General features: G+C 37.7%; 1 protein-coding gene across 1 annotated transcript in view; it reads right to left on the bottom strand.

Annotated features, from left to right (window-relative positions):
- Col5a2 (collagen type V alpha 2 chain) overlaps positions 1 to 19,003 on the bottom strand; it is a 123,399-nt gene that overhangs the window by 58,893 nt on the left and 45,503 nt on the right. Inside the window, exon 2 of the mRNA XM_005084481.4 lies at positions 2,068 to 2,292. Coding sequence (XP_005084538.1) covers positions 2,068 to 2,292 — 225 coding nt within the window. The remainder of the gene's footprint in view (positions 1 to 2,067; positions 2,293 to 19,003) is intronic.

The following is a 19,003-nucleotide window of genomic DNA, read 5'->3' as shown; positions in this document are numbered from 1 at the left end:
TTCGTTGCCTTAAGGGCACATATCTGGAGTGGCTATCTGCTGTATGCTATCATTCATATAAAATGCGCAGAAGGCAAAATTATACTTTCCAAATACCTTCTTAATTTTCCCAAGTAACAAAATGGTTTGTCTAGGCACAGTTTTCTTGAATTATTATGGCTTATTCTGTCATTGCGTTAGCTTCTTCTTTGGAGACTTTTCAATAGCATGGATATCTTCTACATGTGTTCTGCCTTTCAATATATTCAATTCTTCTTGATTAATATATTATATTAATATATTAATATATTATATTATATTTCCCACAGATGTCATCTGTTCCTTTTCTGTAATTTGAACACTATCACCTCATTGTTCAACTTCCTGGTTTATCTTTCAGTTTTATTTTTCCTATCACTAAACATTGATCCTGATGAGAGGTTTCTTTTCTTAAACATAGTTATGACTTGACTAGATTTTGAGCTGGAGGCACATCTTAGTACTTAGTTTCAATTATTCATACATTAAGCATCCAAAACTAAGGAAGTTCAGGGCTATCCTTGGCTAAATCACTTAAAGACTGGCTTGCTATACAGGAAACTTTGTCTCAAAAAAAGTTGTATAATTGGCAGAATATTGTTAGTTTAGTTTGGTATGGGTTAATTTTGTTTGGATTTGATGCTGGTTCTTACTTAGTTCCTGCTAGCCTTGAACTGAGTGTGTAGCTCAGGCTGCCTTTGAACTGTTGATGCTCCTACATTTTCCAAGTCCTGGAATTAAAGGCATATGTCACTATATTCAGCCAAAATTTGTCTGACCAATGGCCACACATATGCCAGTGTGTTCTCTGTCTCATAAACTTAACTGAAATCGGCTACCCTTCTGTCATGCTTAATTTGTATAAATCTGTTGTCATTCATTTTCACTACTCCTCTTGGGATGAGTTGCACTCTCCTGCACTGATTATTGGCAGGAAACTGTATATTTTACTTTCTGATATTTGCTGACATATTCCCAATTGCTATTTGTTTATCCCCAAGGCTTAATTGTTCTGATTCCTGGGCTTCTATAAAATTATGTCTGCTTTCAAGGAGCTTTTGTGTCTTTATCTATTCTATGTGTCGATATGTCTATTCTATGGCACATGTTTATCATACTGTACAAATTTGAGTGTAAGTATTTATTTTAGGTGCATTGATTCTGCTAAATAATATCCAAGATTAAAAGATTTAAGTTGCTGTCTAATATTTCCATGTATGTACTGTTGAATACTTCATTATATTTAGTTATTTTCAATGAAAGTTGTGAAAAGAAAAAGGAAATGATAATGTCTTGACAATGACCAGTATAAGAACTAAAGTAAACAACTTAAAAGCTTAATGCTGGTCTTATATAACTAATTAAAATGCACAAATGATAATGCATGCCTGTCTCTTTAATAATCAAATATATATTAATCAAAGACATTTTTCTTTTAAAATATTTTGAAACCCAGTAATTCGCATCATTCTTTCCTCCAAGAACTTGGCTCCATTTCATTCTATTATGTGGTTCACATTAAGCACACCTTGAAGTTTTGAGGCAATGTAAGAGAAATTGCTAGAGCAGTAAATTACATTGTGAATAATTATCATATTCTGTAGGGCAAAGTTTATACCGGAGATGATAAACATGTTTTCTGCATTTTCTGTTGGACATTAAGCAATGAAATAGAAAGTCAACAAAATATCTTGGAGGCACCTTTTATAAGCACAATAGCAGCAGCCATGTATAATGCACATTCTTTCTCTAATTAGATGTAACCATTCAAAACAAGATTCTCTGCTAGTTAAGAAAACAATAAATCATTGTCTACTTCTATGTTAATTGGCCTCAGGAGGGAATACTGAGTTCCCTACTTGCTCCAGGAGGCTCATCACACTTTTTTAAAAATATGTTTAGCTTTCTGATATCCATGCCATTGACCCCTGAGGTCACTGAGTTAGTTACTATGACTATTCATTTGGATTGTTAAACTCTGAGGGCAGCAATCACTGGGAAATGAAGGTGAGTCCCCACTCTATTCTGAAATAGCCTGAGCATTCTTACCAAAACTGGGATCTCCACCTCCAGGTGTCTGTGGACATACTGGACAGCATTCCCCAGCAGGCGTTATAGGATTGGCACAGGTGAGCACTTCGGGGCACTCTATCTTGTCACAGAGAATGGCACCATTGTCACAGACACAGATCTGACATGGAGAAGGTTTCCAAATGTCTCTATTTAAATACATCTGGCCACCTTGAGTACAGGCTATTTCTTCATCATATTCATCTGAAATATAAAGGAAAAATATTAATAATCTGAAATTTTATAATTTGTGGAATGTTTAAGAAAATAAGGTATCATTTTGTTTTTTTAAAAATTCTAGGAAGTAGCCTCTTAGGGCTTGAGAACTAGATCAATAAGCAAAGTCCCCATTGTGCTTGCCTGGGGAGCTGAGGTTAGATGCCCAGCACTCATGCAAAAGGTTGAGCAAGTGTAGTCACATATGTCTACAACCCTTGGACTGGAAGGTAGAGTCCCAGAGCACCTAACAACACTCAGTATAGCTAAGTTCTGTTGGGGAAGTCCTTTTATTTGCCTGTTATTTGTCAATAAAGCACTGTCTGGCCTATAGGGAATCTAGATAGGAGGGACTAGGAGTCCAGGAGGACTCTGGGAAGGAGAAACACAGGAGAGTCAACATGTAATGCCATGGGGGTAGGAAGCCCGGAACCATTCTCCGGTAAGAGAAATACATAGATTAACAATTATGGGGTAAATACTTAAGTCAGAGCTAGCCAGTAAGAAACAAGCAAGGCCAACAGCTTCATAATTATTATAGCCTCCTGTGTGTTTATTTGGAACTGATGAGGCTCTAGAACCAGGCTGGCGGGAAGGCCCCTATCAAAAGAAAAAGCTTCCCTTAACAAAGTTCAGTAAGAAACTCTGTCCCAAAACACAGATAGAAAGTAATTGTGGAAAGTACCCAACATCAGTCTTTGGCATTAACACAGAGAGAGAGAGACAGAGACAGAGACAGAGAGAGAGACAGACAGACACAAAGACACAGAGAGACAGAGACAGACAGAGAGACAGAGAGACAGAGAGAGAGAGAGAGAGAAAGAGAGGAAGAGGAGGAGGAGGAAGGGGAAGAGAGAAGGGGTTAATCTCTTTAAAATACAAATGAACTTATTCACATAAAACAATGAGTAGTTCTTCATGAAATACATGTTCCTCTAATAGATGGAGAAAAGATGATTCAAGATAAGTATGTTTTTTAGCCAAAGAATGTTTCTCACAAGATTTTATTTTTGAAATTATGAGTGACTGAACATAATTGTGATGAAGAGGGACAGAAAAAAAACATTTGAAAAAAGAAAGACAAAAGGATTTCCAAAGGGAATGGGTAAGTTCAGTACATGTGAACCCTACATGACTTCCAATTTACAAGAGATTTTATGCAAGTAAATCTCAAGCAAGGAGTTCAAACAGACTCGTGTACTGAGATAAAGTTCCAAAGAATAGCATATGAGCTTCTGAGAACTGTTTTAAACATGAATTTACAATGAAATAACCATTTCCTATCTCTTGGTTTATGTTTCCATTAGCTATACCAAACTGAGGGTATTAATTTTTTAAACTGTAGCAGAAACACAGAACTCATAAAGATATTGAGGGACTATCTTTACATTGAAATCAATTAAGGAAAGTTACAGGAAAAGCAGTACAGTATGTTTTATGTAACTTTACTAATTACTTTTCTATATTTATATAAAATGTATTTTTAGTATTGGGGAATATGCATGCAGGTGTACATATGAAGCAACAACAGTTATATTTAACATGAAAAAATATATGTATTAAATGATTAGCCTCAATTTTTGTGAGAGGTCAACTTGTGCGTAATAAAACACGAAGTGAATCACTGCATGGTTCTACATCCTCAGGAGTTTCTCAGCTCCTTAGCACCAGAACTACTCCATACAGCGATGGTAGCTGCTTTCTGATCATCATAAACAAACCTACTGCCTGGTTCAAAGTTCCCTTAGTGATCCTACATCTTCACGGCTATCACTGCCTACAGTTACCAAGAGTTTTGCTTCAGGATCCCACCCCATGTGGCCTTCTTCAGCAAGGACACAATAGGTTCCCTTGTTTAGACTCACTTACTCTCCTCTGGAACTTCCGGAAACAACCCCACAGAGGAAAATGGGCATCTCAACCCTGCTAAGACTTGTTCCTCACCTGTCATCTTATGTACCTTGACTGAAAGAAGAAAAGCAATTGAACAGAGGAGTGGGGAAGCACACAACCAACAAACTTCTCCAGATGCTGAAGTCCCAGGAGAGAAACAGAAACAACAGAATGGTACCCAATTCTCAGCAATAGACAGTCATCTGTCAAATGCTCAGAACAACACAGGGGAGGGACACCAGTATCACAACCTACCCTCAGTTACCATTACAGAGAAGAAGGCAATAAGATGGTGAGGGCCTGGCTAGGCCAGCTAGGACTACATAGTGAGACCCTGTATCAATATTTCAAAAGAGGAAAGAAAGAAGGATGGATTGTAAGATACAGAAACAGTGGCTGTCTACAGCCAAGCAGTATGTCCCAGACTATCATAGTTGTACACGTGAGCTCACGTCAGCTGCAACTGACTGCCCAAGATCAAACCAATCAAAATCCCAGCATGGAAAGGGGCAGGGCTTATAAAGTCCCAACCTTAGTTGAGGATTTATTGGCAATTGATGGCATCTGGGGGAGGGATGGTCAGGCTATTTTCAAGGATGCTCCCTGAAGAGCTACCCACACCCACGTACATTCAGGATGCACTATATTAACTCCAAAAGAAAAGAGCAAAGAATGTTGGGAAAACTAAGTGATGAGGTGATAATAGAGTAATTGGAGAGGAGATGATTGAGTGGTACTAATTGAATTGCATTATGCACTTGTATGAAATTTTCAAACAATAAAATGTGTTATATTTGCTTTAAAATGGTTTTAAACATTCTACTTCTAAAATAAACATTCCAAAACACAATCTCGTGTGTATAATCAATTAAACAATTATAATAAATAGATAAATTTAAAATAACTTCTGAGCAGCAAGGTATCTCAGTAGATAAAGGCACCTGTAGCCAGGCCTGAACTTAACTGCAGGGGAATTCACAGAGTGGAGAGAGCAAACCCAAAGTTTTTCTCTGACTTCCATACTTCAGTTCTGAGAACCCGTTTCCTCCATACAAACATGTGGGCAGACATGCAGAATAAATGAATAAACATATTGTTTTAAATAAAAAGAACTTTGTTCATTAAGTTTTTGGTTGAGGAAGCAGCAACTATTTACTGGTTTTAAATTAATTGCTTGAAAAGTAAATACTTCATAAAGTCAAATAGCTATTTCTCTCGCAATTTGGGTGGTCAAGGTTGGGAGTGGGTAATGTTCAAACACATTAATGGGGGTGAGAAGGTAGTGTGTAAGTGCTTATCCTTCAAATATTGAAAACACACACACATATTACTGTGGAGCAATATATGTGGATTGTTATATATAATGTTTTATACAACATTGTGAAGTTAAATTTATTCATACAAGAAAAACAAATTTTTACAAATTAGTATACAATACATTAACATTGATTAAATATAATTAATGTTGACTATATAATGAAATATAAGTAACATGGAATTATTATGCCATATAATTTTAATTGGTAACACTTAATGTGCTATAAGCTACAAACTTAAATTTATATATAATGAAATATTCTTACATACAGCATATAATTAGGCTATTAGATGTGATAATGCATGCAATGTAACTGCAACGAACTAAAACTGGGCAATCAAGATAAACAAGATTGCATGTAAATGTTCAATTGGATATTACTAAAATGTGTAAAAATCTCTTCAGCAGATGGCTTAATCATATCTCTACAGCTACCTCGGGAAAGGAGGTCTGCGGAACTCTTTGCCCAGCTCACTAGTTCATTTACTTTGTTCAGAGTACTTTTGCCTTTGTCCATAAAGCTGTTTCTATTCCACCCTAACTTAAAAGGCGTTTCCTGTTCCATATCTTCTCCTGGTGACTGCTGAGATTTTCAAATCATCTGTAATATTTTCTCTGAAAGTCAAATGAACTTGTTCTTGAACCTGAGGGGGAAAGGGGAGGGAGGAAAAGGGAGGCAGAGGGAGAGAGATTGGGAAAAAAGATTCACCCTTTCAGTCCTGTGTTAACACAAATAAGAGCAATGCCTTCCTGCAAGTTTAAGAGTCACTGTATTGCTTTCTTTAAATTACAATGCCAAAAACTGGTTTTATATTCTGATTCATCACTGGTCTCTTTCTCCTGAAAATTTATAATTGAATTTAAAATGATATGGACATGTAGTTGGAATGCCTTTAAATGGCAAGGAGATGAAAACCCACATTCACTACTGAGGCATGCCTTCTCTTCGCCCACACAGGAATCTGTTCCTATCACAGAGGGCTCAGTGAAGTCTTGCTGTGTGTGTCTGAATGAAAGATGTGTGCAAAGCAAGAGTGGTGAGAAAATAAAGAGCTTGCACTTCTCTGTGTTTCTACATGGCCATTTACTTAAATGAAAAGCAGAATAAGAAACAAAATGGTTGTTAGTTTGTTGAAAAGAATTACAAACATTTCATGACATAATTATTGTATGAAAAACAAACAAAATGTAGGAATTTTCCAATGACATCTTGAGATATCTAATAGTACCCTCAAGACTGCTACTCATTTCAGAAACATGATCAAGGCTCATATCTACTGTCTAGATTTCAGTCCTAGAAAACAGACACACACACATGTACACACACACACACACACACACACATACTCAATTACATCCTACTTGTGCTACTTACACTTTTTGCTACTTGCAGTTTATTAATGCCTCTAAAATTTTAAAGTGGTTGAAGTCTGGCTATGTTTTTGTGCTCTTTTCTAATTTCTGTGATGTAATTCCCCATACTTTAAGTTCCAAGCTACAGAATTGTTTTCCTCTTACTAAATATTCCGTCAGACTGGCTCCATTCTGAAGTCACCCACAAAGCCCTGGCATGGGTATCTAGATGGAGAGATGCATTTTGTTTGATCATATTTTACTTGAAATAAACTCAATTGTCCTATTTTTATAAAAAGTTTTCATAGATCTTTTTTCTTATAAATCTTATATGCTTTCTAATTTAATTGTCTAAATTCAGTTCTGAATCACTAGATGGCAGAGCAAGCCCACCATCTTTTAACAATAAACAATGACAAACTGGATTTTAAAGCTGCCATTTGCCAGCTGTGAACTCACATGACCCACATTTTCATTCCTTCATACATAGTATGTGTGCAAAAGATAACTTCATAGAAGATCTCAAATTCAAATCCAGTTAGGGTATGTCATGACAACTTATCTCAAAAAAAAAGAGGTGGGAAAGGAGGGGACAGGCTGGAGAGATATTAGGAGGGGTTGTGAACACTTGCTACTCTTCAGTTCCCAGTACCCAAAGTTCATAATGCCCTGAATGCCCTGTAACTCCTGCTCCAGGGAATTCAGTAACCTCTTCTTGCCTCCATGGGTATCTCCACACACATGGCATACTACACAACACAACACACACACACATACACACACACACACAAATAAATAAAATCTTGAAAAATAAAAGAAAGATGCATATTGAAACTTTTGTGAGTCAGAGATACATAGTTCCTAAGTCGTGCAACTAACATTCTTCTTCATAGAACCTGAAGAAAATAATTTAAACCCTTGTGCATAGTACTATTATGCCTTAAAACGAAAACTGCAAATAACCTGAGGGCCTTTAACTACAGTTCACTGAAGATCGTCCCTGTAGAAATTATGTAGTATGCTTATACTACAATAATTTCTCCTTTATTGCTCAGACAAATATTTGTTCTGATCAATTTCTTCTCCTGAGCTGTAAATTCCTTGGGACCTAAAATAGTGCCCATCTCAGGAATGTTTTCCTGATGTCTTACAAATTTATCTGTCTCATAGTATGGATGGTGGTCAAAGAAAAATATCTAGCCTGTGAACAAATCTATTGAAAAATAACACTTTCATCTCTTTCCTCCCTCTTAAATTCCCAGAGGACATTTTGAATGAGTGTCTTGACAGAGTGTCTCTGGTGTCAAGACCTCTATGAAATCAGATAAGAAGAAGAAAGTGGTGGTCCTAACAGCTTGTTTTTCAGAACAACTGGCTTCCTGACTCAGCTCACCCCATTTCTTGATTGGGTTGTGAAGGTCTGGCATACAATTTTTTAAAGCTCCTCTGACTGTCATACCGACATCAGTGTCCTCTTGTGCCACAAAGGAAGCAACAGCAAACAACGCTACCCATCTCTTTGGGCTCTGCCACACACACTGTCTCTAGCAAGAATGACCAACCTCAGCTCTCTGGATTGGTCCTCAGACACTGTCTCCAGAAAAGCATGGTCAACCTCAGCTTAGCCCGGCTTCTAGAGACTCTTCTGATCAAAGTACTTTCTACTCTAGGGAGCCAATTACCATAGGAAAAGACAAGGAGAAGGGCACTCATTTTTCCCTTTAGCCTCTAATGAGTAAGTGCTAGCAGTGCCATGCCCTTGTCTCGCAGCCTTTAAAAGTCATAACCATCTGAAGCCACCAAAACAGCAGAAGGGGATTGTGGCTTGACAATGTGTTTTCACTTCAGCCCCAAGCTCATGGCTGGGTAGGTAGGTGAGTACAAAAGAGTTCTGTTGTTAAATCTACTTTTATTGTGATAAGGTACCAAATGTAAATATATTTTTAGGATGCTCATCCAAATTATCATTTTCTGTGCTCTCTGCCATTGTACTAAGTAAACATGAGTAGGCATTTGTGTTTGAATTAGGAGTGCCCAAGTCTTGATCCCCAGCTTGCTCTATTTGTAGCTGTCTGGGTCATGAATGTACTAGCTCCTTCAATGGATCAAGCACGGTGTTCACGTCTGAATGGGTTATTAGCACATGGGGTGTAGCTGGAGGAAGTAGATCACTAAGAGGTGTCATTGAACAATATATCCTGCCCTTGACCACTTACTGTAAATTTTCCTCTCTCTTTCCAGTTTGCCAGAGGTAAGCCACTTATCTCTACACATACCTACCTGAAACTGTCTCACCACATACACACCAAGAAGCAGAAACATCCAGTTAGCACTGACTTAAACTTTGGAAATTTTAACAAAAATGCCCTTAAGTTGTATGAGTTTCTGTCAGGAATAAAAGAATTGCCTGAATTGCCTACCACAATATCCAAAGGTTTATTAAGCTGAGCTAAATTCTTGTTCCATTAAGAATGATCTTATTTTATAATCTAAAGCAACATGAAAAATTTTAGAGTTGTTATTAAAATCTGAGAAATTAGAAAGAAGATGACCCCCACACAATTTCAGGATATCCTATACATAAACAGGCTTGGTAAATTATGACAGAGGTAGTTTCCTTAGTATTGTCATTGAAAGTCTTTTTAATCACACATAAAAGCTTTTCAGTTAACTAGCAACACTTCTGGTTTTACTTGACTTAAAATGGAAAAAATGAAAAGCAAAGACTCGCTTATTAGGTATTACTTAGGTTTCTTTCCATGTGCCTTTTGGAAATGTAAACAATTGTGGCCATGTTATGAAACTAAAAGTACACATGTCTTTGTGCAATGCTCATCTATAGCTCTGTCTGCAAGAATGACTTTCAGGCTGTTAAGGAATTGTCACTGTTGTTAGTTTACTCCCACACAAAGAAGCAATACACAGCTCAAGTCCCTGAATAGATGCAGAGAATGACATCATCCTATCTACCTATCCTCATACAGAGGTTAGGAGGTTCTAACATACTTCATACAAGTAAACATAAATGTTTTACTATGAATTATATAATATATAAATATTTTATATAGATACATATAAGTACCAATTTCTATATAATCATATATTATCTATCCTTAGTAAACATACATATATACATACATACATACATACATACATACATACATACATACATACATATTCTGCAGCTGCCCAGGCTTTGAGCTAAGATCAAATGCTAAATATTCATCTACCTGATTGCCTTCTTCACCTGTAGGTCTTAGCTCAAAGGTTACTTTTTGCAGAAAATCCACCTGACTACTTTAGGAAAAGTCTCAAGTATCACACACACACACACACACACACACACACACACACACACACACGCAAAACATGATGCTCTAATCCTCTGATACTTGGGACTCTCTCCTTTATTTATTCTGTTTTTAAATGAGAATTGAATTTGGAGGGAAAATATTTAAAGGGTATTATAAGTAAATTTGCCTTGAAATGTGAGTTTTTAATCAATCTGAAAAAGAAATAGCAATTAACTTATTTACTCAATATTCACTTATCCATCAAACCTTTTTGGACATTATCGATTACAAGAACAAACTTAGGGCCAGTGAAAAAGAATTTCAGGGTCAGCTTCTTACCCATAAATAACAAAATATACAAGAGTTACAGAAAGTTATGAAATTGTCTTTGTATAAACATATTTGTGCAGATTTGCACACATCCTTTATATGCAGTCTAAATTTTACCTGTACATTGACTGTCTTAGTTACTCTTCTATTGCTGTGACAAAACTCCATGAACATGGCAACTTACAAAAGAAAGCACTTAATTTGAAGACTCACAGATTCAGAGGGTTGAAGTCCATGGCCATTATGGTGGGAGCATAGTAGCAGACAGGAGGTGACGGCCCTGGGCAGTAGCTCAGAGCTTACATCTGATTCACAAGCACAAGGCAGAGAGAGAGAAAGCCACCCAGAATAGGCTTTTGAAACCTCACAGACCCCTCCAACCAGTGACAGACACACCTACTCTGACAACCACATTTCCTATTCCTCCCCAAACATCTCTCCCAGCTGGGGACCAATCATTCAAATATAAGAGCTTCCAGGTTTCTTATCATTCAGGGCACCACAACAACCCTCGTGGATTCAAGTCTATCTTCTCATTCTAGGTGCTCTTGGGGAGCTTTTTGAAATAGTATTCTAGAATTTTCCTCTCTTCTGGCAAGAGTTTGCTTAATTCTGTTATTTTCCTTAATTACAACTAAATCTTAGAAACTTTAATCTGAGACATTCCTAGAATGTAAAACAAGAGCAACCTTCAGTTATTTGAAAATGAATTGAGGATGCCTTTGTATGAACAGACATCAAATAAGCTAGGAGTGAAAGAAACAAAGAATTTCACATGCCATTAAGCTATCATAAAGGAAATGCCATATTCATCCATCCTTACTTATTAATGGAACATATTTTGAGCCTTAGACTTAGAGCCCTGTAGCACACAGAATGATCATAAGTCAAGATTCCCTGTGTGTGTTCTGCCTTTCTTAAATGTTTCAGTTGTGCAGTACCTTTTACAATAAAAATGTTTCATATTATAAAATAAACAATTTACCTATGAAAGAGACAATAAAACAATATAGTGCATGCCTGTTGATAATTTACCAAACAAAAATCTGTCATCTATTATTATGCCAAGCTATTATTATGCCAAGAAATAAAAGCTAAGGTAGTGAATGCAATTTGTCCTGCCTTTACATACTGAAGAAGGAATCAATGAGGCAATACACCTAGGTTGATAGTACATTATTCATTAAACATAAAACTGGGGCAAACCTGGATGTTGGAACACTCAGGGAGTACCACTCACCTAGTCTGGAGAAGAGGCATCAAAACCTCCAGTGGTTCTGATTCTGTAATGCCTTAATTCCTTTCTTTACTGTGTTGAAGAACATTCTTTTTTAAGGAAGAAAATTAAAATCTGAAGTGGTTCCTTCCAAAAACCCTTTTCCAAGATGTGTAATAGTGTTACTCCTGGCTCATGCTGGCAATTGGCAGCTGTTCAGCATACATCTGAAAAAACATGGTACTTCCTCAAGCCCACTGCTCCTACTTTGATTCCTTTACCGTCTTCCCTTTTTTTCTTGCCTAAGGGGGAAACAATGGCACTCTTGTTTCTAAATATGTTAGTATGTCCACAATAGGTGACTTGGGAGAAGGCTGTGCCTCAACAGTCTGCAGAATGCCCCAGAAGCCAGAATGCACAGTAAAACAGGGAGGGGATGTTTGTTGCCAATGAATAACTCTGGCAAGCATAGGATACTATAAATGTGTTTTTCCAAGCCCAATTCCGTAGCCATTTTTCACACTTAGATTAAAAATTCTGGATTATATCCTCATAACATTTTCCATTTCAAAAAAATAACAGTGTATTATGCAGTGACAAGTTAGAAAAAAATAAACTCATCACAGTTGCTAATACAGTAAACACTGAGCATTAAGATAGTTACTAAAAACTCATACTAGGATTCACTTTTAGTTTATATTTAGGAAATCCACTTTTAGCCATTTCTATAGATATTTGAATCTATTTACTGTATGCTTGATTATGTCCATGCCAGAGGTAAAAGAGTTATGCATACCACTCCTAAAAGCTTTTAGGTGAGAAAAAGAGTAACATTCATAAAATCATATTTTAAAAGTATGTTCTAGTAAAAGGGATAACACCAATTGGCAAGCTAAGCAAGACCACCTCGAATGTCCATTCCTGATAATGAACTTGATGTCTATAACCATCCGGGAGCCTTCATCCAGTGATTAATGGAAGCAGAGGCAAACACACAATTAAGCACTGAACTGAACCCAAGGAACCCAGTGACAGAGAGAGGAGTGATGAGCAAATTGGCAAAGAATGGGCTGGCAAAACCAGCAGAGACAGCTGATCTGAACAGGGGAGAGCTCTTGGACCCCAGACTGACAGCGGGGAGGCCAGCATGGGACTGATCTGGACTCCCCAAATGTGAGTGTCAGTGAGAAGGCCTGGGCAACCTATGGGGCCCTGAGCTGTGGATCAGTGTCTATCCCTGGAATACAAACAGTCATCGTGTGCCCATAGCACAAAGAGGGATGCTCTCTCAGCCTGGACTCTTAGGGGAGTGCCTGGACCCTACCCAGAGTGAAATGACAGACTCTAGATATCCCCTTTGTGGAAGGATTTGGCAATAGGGTGGGTGGCTGGGGGGGAAGGGGAGTGCAGGAGGAGGGGAGGGAGAGGGAACTGGGATTGACATGTAAAACAAGCTATTTAAAATTAAAAGAAAAAATGATAAAAGAAAAAAATTATGTTCTAGCCAGTTACTTCTTAAATGATTTCAAGTAGTAAAAGTGGATATGTATGTATGTATGTATGTATGTATGTATGTATATGTATATACACACATATATATACACGTATTTTATGCATATATATACACATATATATACATATACATGTATATGAGCTTTCACCTCCTCTAAGACCTAACCCTTATACTATTGTGGAATGGGAGGGCAGAAAATATGAAAGAGATGGACAATAAGGTTAAGGTCTGCAAAATACCATTCTTTGAACTCAACCTAACCACTTTAACCACCAATTCACAACAACTCTAGTTATCTGCACTGGACCCATACTGAACAACACTGCCATCAGCCAAGGAAGAAAGGGAAGTGTGGGGCAGCTCAGAAGGCCTGTACTCTTTACTGTTGAACTAGTGGCTCTTGATAGATTCTGAAAGAGGATGAATTGACACCGTCTTTAGTTGTGTACCTACTGCTGAGTATACCAGCTCTAATGAATAGTTCCAAAAGCATGGTCATACAGACAGTCCTTGTTTATCCCAGAAGGTCACAAAACAAGACAAATATATATAATTGTGAGAAATATTTAAGTAGACAAGAGACCATAGATAAGGGTGGGGGGATGAAAGCAGTCAGCATGCATAGCATAAATGTTCAAAATTGTCTAAGAGCAAATTTAATAAATTTTTGAAAATAAAGAAAAACAGATTCTTAAGGAGGCCTTTAAAAGTTCAAGAAATTACACATGGTGCAGTGAAAAAGACTGCCTGGATGGTAAGAGGGATCCCATGAAATAATCATTGAGAAAATACAAAATATCATATGGGTAGGGCCAGAAGGGGGAATACCAATGATGTACAAGAGGAACTGGGGGATTTTGGTAAAAATAGTAACTTTCTAAAGCACACTCAAAAGCTACCTGTGCCTTCACCATTCTTACATTTCATTAGACAACCAGATTTCTACTTTTGAGAGAAGACAATTTTGCACAAATAAAATTTTGAAATTCAAAATCTAATATGGAATTTGATTAACTGGATGCAACAAGATGGATAATAGAGCTTACATGAAGGAAAGAAGCCCAAGAGTATATGCCTTAACATAAAAATAGGATAATAAGCTAACATTAGACATTTTGAAAAGAGAGGTTAAAGTGATCAATGTTTAAAACTTAGGTTGTTATTCTAGGGAAGAATGTGAGCTCCATGCTTTCTATTCAGTTCCTGGCCCTTAATGGCCAGCATTTCATCTCCAGGTGCCTGGCCTATGCAGCCACCAAATGTTCCCATCCTAATATCCGGTGAAAATTCCTCCAGCTTTCCTGAGATCCTGTAGGATATTGATGGGGAAACCAAGTCCATGTCATGAATAAGTCTTCAGATATTTGCATAAATATGGTTAGCAAATGGATGCATACCAGCTATTATTTTCCTTCTTAGATTAGTTTATAGGGCACAGGAAATTAATTTCCCCCAGAATATTCTGCTTTTAGTGCATAAAAATGACTCACTCACAGCAAACAATAGTATTGTGTTCTCTGCTTTCTTTTAACTAACCAGATATTGTTTGTTTGCTTTCAAAATTTTGGGAAATATCCAACTTGAAAAGTAAAATTTAAAACCATCAACTACCTACATTTTAAAATACATAATACATAAAGTCTTAAAACTTAGCTAGTGTTTTTTGTTTTTGTTTTTGTTTGTTTGTTTGTTTGTTTTTTGAGACAGGGTTTCTCTGTATTGTTTTGGAGGGGCTGTCCTGGAACTTGCTCTGTATAACAGGCTGGCCTCAAACTCACAGAGATCCGCCTGCCTCTGCCTCCCTAGTGTGCCACCAACACCCAGCAACTTAGCTCGTTTTAAGAACTCATCCTAATGATTGTGCAGTTTGGAGTTCTTATGGGACTTCCAGTAATTGGGAGTCAGGGTGTCTCTGATTCTTTTGCCTGAGCTTGGGACTTCTTTCCTCCTACTGGGTTGCTACATCCAACCTTGATACTAGGATTTGTGCCCAGTCTTTTTGTACTTTCTTAGTTCATGTTCAGTGGATATTTCTGGGAGGTCTGCTTTTTTATATTTTTAAAGGAAACATGAGTTTATCTGGGTGGGAGGGGAGGTGGGGGAAGGTACTTTATATGTGTAATATATAAACAAAATAAAATATAAGATTTTTAAAAAGAAAAAATTCTAGCTCTGTTTCCAGTTTCTGCTTGTTTTTGAGGCTTTGTGAAGAAATTTGAAAACAAGTATCCTCTAACAATACAGCACAAGTCCAACTGTCTTATTTGTCTTTGCTAAGCTATGTGCAATGGATTAGTTGGTTTTGAGAATTTGAAAGAAAATGAAAAATATGATTGCAGATGTTCCTTTATAATACTATAAGCATGTCCTCTATAAAATCTAAATACAATCATTTGAATATTTGCATAATATAATGTAATTGGGTAAATTTGGATGTTTTGTGATATAATGAGATATCAATGACTAAGAGGCCTTTGTCAACTGTAGGCGTTTCATGATCTCAAACCTACTTGGCATGACTGTAAGATGTGCCTGATGCAGAGAGAAACAGAAGGCCTGTTTCCAACAGTCTCCATCTCTGATAGTATAGAATTCAGCTATAGGAGAAGAAGGTGTCTGTAGGTTCTGGATTGGTAAATACAACAGTTGATTGAAAGGATTTGTTAAACCCATCTGTGTGTCCCTAGATTGTCTGGGATTAAGAACTCCAAGCAATCATTGTCTGTTTCCACATCAAGCTGCAAGTATATCAGTACCCATGTGCTCACACTGTTCTAACTCAAAGTATCAGTACCCATGTGCTCCACACAGTTCTAATTCAAAGTATCAATACCCACGTGCTCACACTGTTCTAACTCAAAGTATCAGTACCCATGTGCTCACACTGTTCTCCCTCAGAGTATCAGTGCCCATGTGCTCACACAGTTCTCCCTCAGAGTATCAGTGCCCATGTGCCCAACACTGTTCTACCTCAGAGTATCAGTGCCCATGTGCTCAACACTGTTTTCCCTCAGAGTATCAGTACCCATGTGTTCAACACTGTTCTCCCTCAGAGTATCAGTGCCCATGTGTTCAACACAGTTCTACCTCAGAGTATCAGTGCCCATATGCTCAACACAGTTCTACCTCAGAGTATCAGTACCCATGTGCTCACACTGTTCTAACTCAAAGTATCAGTACCCATGTGCTCACACTGTTCTACCTCAGAGTATCAGTACCCATGTGCTCAACACTGTTCGCCCTCAGAGTATCAGTGCCCATGTGCTCACACTGTTCTAACTCAGAGTATCAGTACCCATGTGCTCAACACAGTTCTACCTCAGAGTATCAGTACCCATGTGCTCAACACAGTTCTACCTCAGAGTATCAGTGCCCATGTGCTCAACACTGTTTTCCCTCAGAGTATCAGTGCCCATGTGTTCAACACAGTTCTACCTCAGAGTATCAGTACCCATGTGCTCAACACTGTTCTAATTCAAAGTATCAATACCCATGTGCTCAACACTGTTTTCCCTCAGAGTATCAGTGCCCATGTGCTCACACTGTTCTCCCTCAGAATATCAGTGCCCATGTGCTCAACACTGTTCTACCTCAGAGTATCAGTGCCCATGTGTTCAACACTGTTCTACCTCAGAGTATCAGTGCCCATGTGTTCAACACTGTTCTACCTCAGAGTATCAGTGCCCATGTGTTCAACACTGTTCTACCTCAGAGTATCAGTGCCCATGTGCTCAACACTGCTCTACCTCAGAGTATCAGTGCCCATGTGTTCAACACTGTTCTACCTCAGAGTATCAGTGCCCATGTACTCAACACTGTTCTACCTCAGAGTATCAGTGTCCATGTGCTCACACTGTTCTGCCTTGTACCATACAATAAAATAAGCTTGTTTGTGCCTATGAGCTCTGGGGTTTGTGATCCTTGAACACTATATGAAGTGAAGAGTTTAGTCAGGAATTGGAGGAATATTAAATGTGTGGTGAATATATTCTTCAAGCCATGGCCTTATGCTAGCCTATGTAAGATGAACTATAAACTATAGTATTTAAAGTTTCCAAAAAATAGTCAGAAAATTAAAAACTAATTCTTTTAAAGGAACTAACTGTTAACATTATTGGAAGTTAATTTAATTTAACATCATTGGATTTAGGAGTTAATTATAAATGTTAGTAAATACAGTTTATTTTTGGTTTTTTATTTGTTTGTCTTTTTACTCTTTGGGGACCCATTTCCTAGCTCCAAAATAAATGCAGGGAGGCTTATTCTTACTTATGAATGAATGCCTTGTCTTAGTTTGGCTTATTTCTAAACAGCTTTTCTTAAATTATCCCATCTACCTTTTGCCTCTGTGCTTTTACCATTGTCTTTTCTCTATTCCTTCCTATTTAATGGCTGGTTGTGTGAGTGGGTATAGGGGCGCCCTGGCATCCTTCCTTCTCCTTTTCTCATTCCTCATTCTTCTCTCCTTCTATTTCTTCTGTCTGCGTGCCAGCATGACCTATTTCTCTCTCCTACCCAGCTACTGACCATTCGGCTCTTTATTTGACCAATCAGGTGTGTTAGCCAGGCAAAGTAACACAGCTTTACAGAGTTAAATCAATGCAACACATCTTTGCATCATTAAACAAATATTCCACAGCATAAATGAATGTAACACATTTTAAACTAATATTCTACAACAAACAAAAAAAGATAGCAAAAAGAATGTTATCTCAGTGTGAGAATACATAGATTTTTACAATGGTAAAACTGTGTGTAATGGGAAATTTTCATATCAAATTTGTGTTCCTACTAAAATACTGTTAATAAGTTACCTCATTAAAACTCAATCATCTAGGACCTGAAAGATGGTTCAGTGGGCAAAATGTAGCTGCACAACTGTGAACCTGAGTTCAGATCCTCAGCACTCATATAAAAACTGGACCAGAACACATCTATTACATTAGTGCTGAGGGGTTGGATGTGGATCCCTGGAGGTCATTCAGTCTAGCTGAGCTCGTGAACTCCAGGTTCCATGAAAGACCTTGTCTCTTATGGTGAGAGAAAGTCTAAATTGAAGGTCTCCATTGAATCCCTACCCTGGGAACTCAGGGAATCCCAGGAATAAGGGGAGGAAAGATTATAGGAGTCAGAAGTGATTGCAGGCACCAAGAAAACACGACCCACTGCATCAACTGAGCAGGGCATGTGTGGGGTCACAGAGACTGAAGCAGCAAGCACCTGGTCCTCTGCATATAAGTTACAGCTGTTAACTTGGTGTTTCTGTGGGACTCCTAGCAGTGACAGTGTCAGTGTCTCTGACTCTTTTGCCTACTCTTGGGAATCTCCTATTGGGCTGTCTTTGTCCCACCTTAATGGGAGGGGTTTAGCCTTCTCTCTTGTTTTGTCATGTTTGGTTGTTATCTCTTGGAGTCCTGCTCTTTTCTGAAGAAAAAAATAGAGGAGAAGTGAATCTAGGGGAGAGAGAGAAGGGAGGAAGTGAAGAGTAGAGGGAGGGGAAACTGTAGTGGAGATATATTCTATAAAAGGATAAAAGAATCTATTTTCAACAAAAAAAAACTTAAAAGAAAAAGAAAGACCCTATCTCACAAAATAAGGTGAAAAGCAGTGAGAGATAAAATGGGTCAACTTCTGGCCTTCATATCATGTGTACAAATGTGCATACATGCTTATACATAGTTGCACAAATATATAAACAGCATAAAGCACACAAACACACACACATATATCATGTAAGGAAAATAATTAATATCAAATCTACTAACTTGCAGGAGTAACATCAC

Source organism: Mesocricetus auratus, unplaced genomic scaffold, assembly GCF_017639785.1.
Source record: "Mesocricetus auratus isolate SY011 unplaced genomic scaffold, BCM_Maur_2.0 Super-Scaffold_100010, whole genome shotgun sequence".
Classification (NCBI taxonomy): Eukaryota; Metazoa; Chordata; class Mammalia; order Rodentia; family Cricetidae; genus Mesocricetus; species Mesocricetus auratus.
The sequence above is the reverse complement of the archived record's forward strand: the minus strand, read 5'-3'. Positions and strand labels throughout refer to the sequence as shown.